The sequence below is a fragment of the Acomys russatus genome, chromosome 28, assembly GCF_903995435.1.
Source record: "Acomys russatus chromosome 28, mAcoRus1.1, whole genome shotgun sequence".
Lineage (NCBI taxonomy): Eukaryota > Metazoa > Chordata > Mammalia > Rodentia > Muridae > Acomys > Acomys russatus.
This window is the reverse complement of record NC_067164.1, coordinates 26,406,476-26,416,027: the sequence shown is the minus strand read 5'-3', so window position 1 is coordinate 26,416,027 and position 9,552 is coordinate 26,406,476. Positions and strand designations below refer to the sequence as shown.

Here is a 9,552-nt window from a genome sequence, read left to right as displayed (position 1 = left end):
TCAAGAAAAATGGAGCGTCTTTCTCTTAAAGTTCCTTCCAGGTGATTTGAGGTAAATAATACCTATGTAGGGGCCCAAATACAATTTGGAAAAAATGGTTAAACAAGCTAGGAATAATATTTGTGGTCCAGTCCCTAAATGTTGAGAAATTCCAGGCTTAATATAAGTCCCTGTGTGGGACAGTCTGGAATTCTGGACCAATTGGGATCAGGAGCCTTCTTTGACGCTGTCCTTTTCTGATGAGGAACAGCAACCGAAGCACTTGGGGCTGGAACATGAAGGATGCAGGATGTCAGCATCTTGGCATGCTGGAGGAATGAATCCTGTCAGGTCTGATCCAGTGTCAGTGTCTGGTTCTTTAACTCTGAAAACATATTTCTCACAAGCCTTATGCAGTCCTAATACTATAAATGTATGAGGTGTGCAGGATGCACAGAACAATTAAGGGTGGTTTTCTGCTCTTTGTATGAGCAGAAGAAAGGCATCTGTAAATCTTCATTCATGCCATATGAAGGATGGCATTTAATAATAAGTCATGGGGATTCTTTAACCAACAAGAAGCTTTGGCTATGCATAGGCATTCATGTCTCAGCCAGTCTCAGAGCTATTCCCATGTAGTGGGATTAGCAATGTAAGTTAACTATTTGTTCTGCAGTGTGAATTCATGTTAAGTATAGACTAACTTAAGTCTCTCTTTTATCCAGGTCTGTTTCATTTTGACCTCTTCCAAAGAGGAAATATAACATCACCATTGACAATGGACATACAATTATCATATTGAAATCAAAACAAGATTGTATAGTTCTAAATGTCCTTCTCTAGGCCCTATGGCCCTGATGTGTAGGCCAGGATGCGACCTGTTTCCTGAGAGAATGTATCTCATTTTAGAGACACTGAGCAAAAGAAAAGGCAGTAAGTTTTAAGTAAATTTTAAACTCTCACTTTATCTTAGAGTTTATGCATACCCTATGCATCTTTTACCAGGGTTTCCACATTTGGTGAGGGTGGTTTTGTCTCACCTCTTCTCTCCTAGGGGATGGATGCTTCCACCTTTTAGTTCTAAATGTCCCTTTCTAGGCTCTATGGTGCCTGATGCATAGGCTAGGCCGCTACCTGGTTCCTGAGAAAATGTATCCCGTTTTAGAGACAAGCTGGTTGCCCTGAGCAAAAGAAAAGGCATTAAGCTTGCCCTTTTAAGCATATGAACTGTAGCCTTTGAGTTTCCCAACTCAAGTTGAGGGATCCAACTATGCTAATGTGTAGTATGTCACCTGTAAGTCCTCTGTGTCTTTTTGCATCTGGTGTTACTGCCACCTGTCCCCCGTAAAAGTAGTTCATGTTTAGAGGGATAATCTGGCTGCCAGAGTGGTGACACTTCAACTGAGCATACAGAGGCTTTTCGACATGGGAGGCATGCAGCTAGCATGTCTGTTTCCTTGCCCAAACTTGGTCCTTAAATTGACCAACAGAACACATCTTATTGGCCAATTACCCTTTGGCACCAGTTCTCCCAATGGAAGTTCCACTTTTAAGAAGATTGGCTGGCCTTTTTAAGAGCAGTTACATCATTTTTCCTTACATAAACCTAAGAATAGTAAGGACATATAATCCATTATTAAGAAAAAGGAACAGAGCTAGTAAATTTAAGGAAAAATTCATCAATTTAAATCCTAGGCTGTCTCTGCAAGTAATTTACCTTATCAGCAGTGGGTCACACCCTGTCTTACTGTAGAGACTAGGCTGGTCTACAACTCAAGTGTTCCGTCTATCTTTGTCTCCATTGTGTTGGTATTAAGGGCATTTGCCACCACTACCCTGTTTAACTATTTCATCTCAATTCCAGTCAAAATCTTTAGAAATCTCAAGCAATACTCAAGCAAGGAAACAAGAAAATTCTAAGCCTTGGGTTGGTTGTGCCAATTTAAGCTTCAGTTAGTGAAGCCCTGCCCACCATTCCTTGGAATTTAATTATTGCCATCTCTTTTTGGTGGACCCTTTCCCGAAAAAGCTGACAAACATCTTGTAACTAAGGAGTTTGGAATTCCAGCTTCTATCAATTCTGTGGAAGGAATGTGACTTTGCCTCAGGCTGGGCCCAAGGTGAAAGTAGTCTTGGGTAGCTTGACCCCAATGAAATAAATATCTTAGATAGACTCAGAAAGAGAGGAAGTTTCAACCCGGGGTATGGTATTGCAAAAAAGACCATGATTCGAAGGAAGAGGACATTGAGGAACTGGAGTGAGAGAGAGCAGAGATTCCTGCCCATAGCTTGGGGAGTTGGAGAGGCAAGGAGTGAGCAGGGGAGGAGAAGGCTGGAGTTCGGGCAAGGAGTGTGTGGACTTCTTCTGTCGGGCAGAGGACCTGTGAGATTCCCAGAGAATTATGCCAAGTGATTCACCCCGCAGAACTGATACCCAGAAGATTTCATTCTTTAATCTCCTTTCCCTCCTGTTTAAGATAGTCGAGCTGTAAGGAAGATACCTTTGTTTAATAAATTCATAATAAAGTTTAATTGCTAAGGAAACAGAGTCAACACAACTCTATGGAGAAGAGTTTGGTTCTTTCTTCCCTTTTTGTAGCCAGTAACTTAACCTCACATATCTTGGCTCTCAGCCTTTCTCCCTGACCTTTTTTAGACAATGTAGAAGTGTGACTATGACTAAGCACATTGCAAACAAATTTATCAATGCCAAAACAAAGCCAAAAAAAGATCCAGGAGCCTTCTGTCATGGTGCCTTGGGGAGGGACCGTGGCAGTCTCTATTTTATTATTTTTCTAGGTGGTTCACTCCATTTCCCAGGCCAGTTTATAAGACTGCCAGCCTCTTAGTTCCACCTCTCCAACCTGCCATGTGTCTGCAGCCATCTCTGCTCTGTGAGAGTTGAGCCTGCAGTCATCTAGGGGCTGTGCCTGTGAAATGACCGGGCCCATGGATACTCTTTGGGAGCTATTCTCCCCTGTCAAACTATGACAAAATATTCTGAAGGGTGTGGCTACCTGAATTTAGTTGGGCGCCAATTTGTTGTTAAATTACCAGTATAGTCTAATAATGTTTATTATTATGCCTATAATTATTATTATAGCAGTATTTTCTAACCTGCTAGCAATCAATCAAGACACAGACACCTGTTATATTTTTAAATAGCGTTAGTTAACCTGGGGGAGGGCAGATAGTAATGTCCTAAACTACTTCCCATAGTGCGGCAGTTATGGAAAACCTGTCTGAATCCCATGCCATCTGCTTCTAATAATGTCTATCAAGTTACCTCCCATCCATAATCCCATTACTAGCTAATGTTGTTCATCTGGGCCAAATCCTCCATCCACACTGGCCATGAGCTTCTCCTCCACCTAACCCCTCATGGTACAACCTTCTTCTCTTCTCCAGGTCTCCTCCCAAGATTCTCTCTCTCCTCAAGCCCATTAGCCACGCCCATTCCATTTGCCCTGCCCAGGTGTGATGGCCATTTATTGGTCAAATAGGTTAGGCTCTAGGCAAGGTGCTGGTGAGTCACAGAAGCAGCAAGCAGTAATTAGCATCAAAAATCACATCATCAGATCAACCTCCAACAATAGTCATTTAAAACTCCAATTCCAGGGCGTCGAATAACTTCTTCTGGACTCTGCAGGCACCATACATGCACATCTTTATGATCGACTATTCTTATGTGCGTCTTGGAAACAAAATCTGCATCATATTCTTGGTCGAAACTACTTGGTAACAATGGGATTCTAATGCCTTTGTTTTGGTGAAGTCTATCCCAGGAGAAATTTCCTAGACCCAAGCAAAGTTCAAACCTATATCTCAGGCATTTGTACAAATATACAGTCCTGAGACAGATACTGTTGAGTCTTTTGCTTGTATTTTATTTTTGTGGGCCTTTTGTTCATTTTCTTTGCCTATGGTGTACATGATCTGATCAGTGCCCCTTGGCTGGGTGGGCTTACAGACTGTCTTGATGAGACCTGATAGGCTGTGGCCAGACAGTGGTGGTGGAGGGACCCAACCCCATCAAGTGGTCTAGAAGAGGGGAATAAGGTAGAAAAGGAAGGGAGGGCAGGAACAGGAAGAGCGAGGTGATAACAGTCAGATGTAATGAGAATAAATAATAATAAATAAAAATTTTTTTTGAAAAGCAGCAAAATTCCTTTATTTCCAAATTACACATGGAACTGAAATATAAATGACAGAGGCAGGTTTTGGTGAAAGAAGAGCCTCTTGGCCTGCTGGATCTCATCTGGGTCCCAATAACATTCTGGAAGACATTTCTAAGAAACTCTATAGCTCTATATAACTTCCTACAAGAAACACCCTATTAAACTTTGCTTAGGATATTATTACTAAAATATATATTCACTTAAGTATCAAGCAACAGGAAAGCTGAAGTTTGAGGTCATGGGTTTAAGTCTTATCTTCTCCATTTAGTGCCTTTTTCCGATATGCCAGCTTTGCAGCTGTTGCAGCCAAGCCTATTTCAGCGGAGGCAACTCTGGTGCTGTCGTGCGCAGGATGGTCCTGTCTCGGTAACGTTGGGGTCACACATGCCCTGGGAGTCCTTGGAGCATCATCTGATATCTTCCTTTTCCTTGGTGGAGGTTTCAAAACAGGGTCATTGTACTCCTCATCAGACTCCAGGATTATGTAGATACACTCAGAACCCTTGAAGCCTGATCCGGAGCTGCCCCCACTGGCACTGTCCCCCTTACTCTTCGGTCTCCAGTATTTTAGCCGTTTGATGGGCCATTTTCTCGGGGCGTGCTGAGAAACAGGACTCTTAGACACTGCTCCCAAGGCACTGCTGGAGCTCTCATTGCCTTGGCCCTGCTCCCCACTCAAAAGTGCCTGAGGGGTAGAGGGAGCTGGTGAAGGAGGTGAGGAGTGCAAATCAGCCACCAACACACTGTCCTGTGTAGCCTTCTTGTTTCTGGAAGAGTCTAGGTCCTCGGTGAAGACAACACATCCAGGTCCTCCCACCTGTTTCCTGGCCTTAAGTGGATCAAAATTCCTATCAGATCCACTCCCGTTGCCATGCTTCCCTTCAACCCCTTCCACCATTTCCTCATCTATTTTATGGCTGTTCTCAGTGGTGATCTCAGCTTCCCCTGGTTCAATAATTTGGTTTTCATCAGAGCAAAACTCCACACGGGGCACATTTGGGGAAAGTTTTGGGCTTACTACCAGACTCACTTCCTTTTTGCCCAATCTCTTTTCAGTGAGCAGCTCCTTGTTTGATTTCAAGTCCAAGTTACCTCCTATCACCTGCCCTTCCACCATCCTGGAATTACCTTTCTTCTTCTTCTTCATGATTTTGGCTCTCCAAGAGTTGGAGAGGCTCCTCTTCATCTTCTTGGTACTTCTATTAGCCTTCAACGGAGACACTGGGTTATCACTCTCATTAAAGACTTTGTTTGATTCTGAGGCATTATCTGAGCCATTCAAGCAGGCAGCGCCTAGCTTTAGTGCTTGAGGATTGTTTACATCCATGAGATTATCGCCATGGTAGCATGGACTCTCCCTGCCCTTTTGTTCTGTCTTCTTGAAGATGTCTTGGTGCTTTGGGCCTTTCTTTTTTGAACCACTTTTGGAGGGCACTGCTAACGTAGGCTTGGATAATGAGGCAGAATGAGTTGGCCTACTTAAGGAAGAGGAATTGGTATGAAAGAGCATCGGGAGCCCAAAATTAGTGCTCGGCTTCTGGATGTCTTCAACCAGATGGATCTCCCTATCCAGATCTTCCATGAGCTGTGTGGTCTGCACTGTCTTCGGGATCTCATCCTCATGATCTGGCAGAACTTCTTTCCTTGTCCAGGCCCGAAAGGCCAAGCTCAGAGCTTTACCACCACAAACCAAGTAGGAGGCAGGAGACCTCCCGTTCTCTCTCAGACCTCCCAAGAGGTCCAGGATGTGCTGTCCCACATGCCAGCAGATGGTCTCGAAGCTGGGAAACTTAAAGAAGGCTGGGGTAGTCAGCTGCCTCCCAGTCTCATATGCTTTGAGCTGCATTTCAATATTAAGACTGTGTAAGAAGTTTCCCCCAAATGCTAGGCAGTCCACAGGGGTGAGCACAGCATGGATCCATCCTGTAGGAATGAAAAGTGTCTGTCCTTGCTTCACAGGACACTTGTAACACTTGTCCACCTGGTCACCAAAGAACATCTCTTTCTTATGAGAGGAGTTGCTCCAACACTCAAAAAGAGTCAGATTAGCATCTGTTGGGTGGATCAAATAGAAGATCTTTTCACCCTTAAGTACATGGTACCAGACTGATGTGCCACCAAATTCAATGTGAAAATCTGTATAGCTATCCTGCACACTCATAAAGCAATATTTTTGTATATTGGGTCTCTCAAAGCCACACTCTCCTGGCCATAAGTTTTCAATCCAGGAAAGCTTTTGAACTATCTTGGGCATCTCTACTATATTAGAAAGCTTTGTATTAGAGAATTCCAAATTAATAACATTGAAGGTTTTCCCCCTCTTCTTGCTGTAATAATATTTCACAAAATCACCTAGCATCATCTTGCAGCTAGCCTGACGGGCCACATCAATCACATCAATCTCTTTGTCAGAACCAACATGTTGTTCCACATCTCTGACAGTGAATGACGTTGGGGGAAGTGTCATCCCCAGCCCATCCTTCTTTAAGATAAGGATGGGTTTACTGAAGCTATTCTTTTCCAGGAATTCCACTGTCAACTGACTTCCTTTGGGCTTCAAAATCACTTCATCAGGGCTGTCAAAAGTCTTACCCTGGAGCTGCTGAGTAAAGATAGGGCTCCCAGTCTTCACTGGCTGCTTCTTGAGAGCTCCATGCTTCTTAGAAGATCGGTGGCACTTTTTCATAATGGATGGCCCATGTACAACCTCGCAGGCTGGACAGTGGTAGATGTCAATGCCAGCGGCTTTCCTTTCATCAACACCAACGCAACTACCATGAAACCAGTCCTGGCACAGGTCGCACTCAATCATGAAGTGATTTACATCATAAGGCTGTTGACAAAGACAATACAAAGGTGCTGAGGTCATCTTCACAGGATGAAATGATTACATATAGCAGACTAAAGTTTGTGCTATTAAAAGAGAACTAGAGGGTAGCAACAGGCACCTTCCTGGATGATAATGGCTCACTGGGACTCAGCCTTTAGAATTTCTTTCTATGAGAGAAAACGGAGAGATACTTTTGTGCTCTGCTCCAACTTTGAGCTCTTCCCTGCCTGCTTGGGCCCTGAAGTCAGTGGTAACTTTCTGGAGTTTCAAGTAAAGACCTGAAGCCTCTTAAGAAGTTCCTGTAAACTTTCTGTTGCTAGCCTCTTGCTTCCCAGGTTCTAGAATTCTCCAATCTCATTATTATGATACCAACTACAGCATAAAATGTGTGTGTGGGGGGGGATGGGGTGGGGGCTGGAGAGTTGGCTCAGAGGTTACCAGCACTTGTCAGTTCTTTCAAAGGTCCTGAGTTCAATTCCTAGTAACCACATGGTGGCTCACAACCATCTATAATAAGATCTGGTGCTCTTGTCTGGTGTGTAGGCACACATTCAGGCAGAATACTGTATAAATAAATTAATTAGTCTTTGGAAAATGTGGGAAGGGCTTGGAAAGAGACAGTCTTTCATCTCCAAAGTAGGAGGAATAAGCGATGTGGAAACCCTTCCGTGTGAAGTCGGGTTATTAGGAAGCTACCTCAAAGTATTTAAAAACAAGGTAAACAAGACTAGACACTCAAGCCACAGTCCTGCAGTTGGTTTTTAAGACTTAAAATGAACCTTTTCCTCATTTTTAATACCGTTCCTTCCCACGCAGTAATTTATGTCATTATCCCCAAATCTGAAATAAACCTCAATTTTGTACACTTTAAGCATGACGGGGGATCTCTTCACACCCCTGATGATAAAATAGATTCCTTCAAAACAACTAAAAGAACAACAAGAACAACAAAAATCTCTCAAAAGGTCGGGCGTCGTGGCGCACGCCTTAATCCCAGCACTCGGGAGACAAGGGCAGGCGGATCCTTGTGAGTTTGAGGCCAGCCTGGTCTACAAAGTGCGTCCAGGACAGCCAAGGCTACACAGAGAAACCCTGTCTTGAAAAACAAAAACAAACAAAAATCTCTCAAAACCCCGATACTAAGCGAAGATTCCCGTCAGCCATAGCTTCGCAGTAACCGCCTCAGACTGACCAAGGGCTCTTTTAAGCCCCCCCCCCCCTTTGGCAATAAATTTCATCTTAGAGTCTTAAACTGACCAGAATATCCCTGTAACTCTCAAAACTAACAAGACGTTCTTTATCCCTCCATGACTGAAATAAAGCTTTCCATACCCCAAACCTGGTTGCAAACCCTACATGGACCTCCTCAGCCTCAAGGCTTCAGGGACTCCTCCACTCGAGGAACTGCGTGAGCTCTAGAGATTCACCTATGAAGCCTACGGGGCTGACTCCGCCCCCAGAGAGCACACGTTGAATTCTGCAACTGTTACACTAAGGCTTGGAATCTTGACGGCGGACTTCTAGAATCACAGGTTTGTGTATGTAGCCAGCGGGTATCTCAGGACAACTTTCGAGATGCAAATACCCAGGGGTTTGTGGGAGGAAAGCAGGGACTGCAGATAGGGACATCAAGAATATAACTCAAGGTAGAGGACTTGTGTTCGATACCCAACCTCACATAGCGGTGAGAGAGAAGATCTATCCCAAGTTGTCCCCTGACTTCCACAAGTACTGCAGCACAACAGTCACAGTTTTAATTGATTGATTGATTAATTAATTATATTCTCATATGAACAAAGCTTGGGAATCTGACCAAAAAAATGGGAGCATATGGAATGGATCAAATAGTTGTTTTGACATTACCCAGATGCCATGTGGATGTTTCCCTTTAATGTAGTAAAACAAATTTAAAGACTCTATTATATTTATTAATTTATTGAACAACTGTCATATGCCAGGAGTTCTTATAAATCCGTGATTTAAAACATTCTACCCTGGTGCTGATCAATATTGCATTGCTGTGATAAATGGTATTTTTTTTCCTTTTTTTTTAAATTAATTTATTCTTGTTACATCTCAATGGTTATCCCATCCCTTGTATCCTCCCATTCCTCCCCCCCCCCCCCATTTTCCCCTTATTCCCCTCCCCTATGACTGTTCCTGAGGGGGATTTCCTCCCCCTGTATATGCTCATAGGGTATCAAGTCTCTTCTTGGCTACCTGCTGTCCTTCCTCTGAGTGCCACCAGGTCTCCCCCTCCAGGGGACATGGTCAAATGTGAGGCACCATAGTACATGAGAAAGTCGATAAATGGTATTTTTATTAGCAATACTATCCTCTTTGTGTGCTTCTGGGATTCATTTGATTTGAGATAGGGTCTTTCTTTGTAGCCATAGCTGTCCTTAAACCCACTCTGTAGACCAAGCTGGCCTAGAACTCACAGAGATCCACCTGCCTCTACCTTTTGAGTTCTGGGATTCATGGTGTACGCCATCACCACCTGGCTTTAATTTGAGTATTTACTTGAGACTTCTGCATCAAAAACATTGTATTCTGAGTGTTAGG

At 43.6% G+C, this 9,552-nt stretch overlaps 1 protein-coding gene across 1 annotated transcript; it reads right to left on the bottom strand.

Annotated features, from left to right (window-relative positions):
* Nucleotides 1–4,401: 4,401 nt before the first annotated feature.
* On the bottom strand, nt 4,402–7,026 carry LOC127210550 (histone lysine demethylase PHF8-like). Its single transcript, XM_051170190.1, has one exon. It carries the CDS (start codon nt 7,024–7,026, stop codon nt 4,402–4,404), a length of 2,625 nt encoding a protein of 874 aa, XP_051026147.1.
* Between the last annotated feature and the right edge of the window lie 2,526 nt (nt 7,027–9,552).

Coding starts and splice junctions, on each gene's coding strand:
- LOC127210550 (XM_051170190.1), bottom strand. CDS start 7,026: ATGACCTCAGCACCTTTGTATTGTCTTTGTCAACAGCCTTATGATGTA.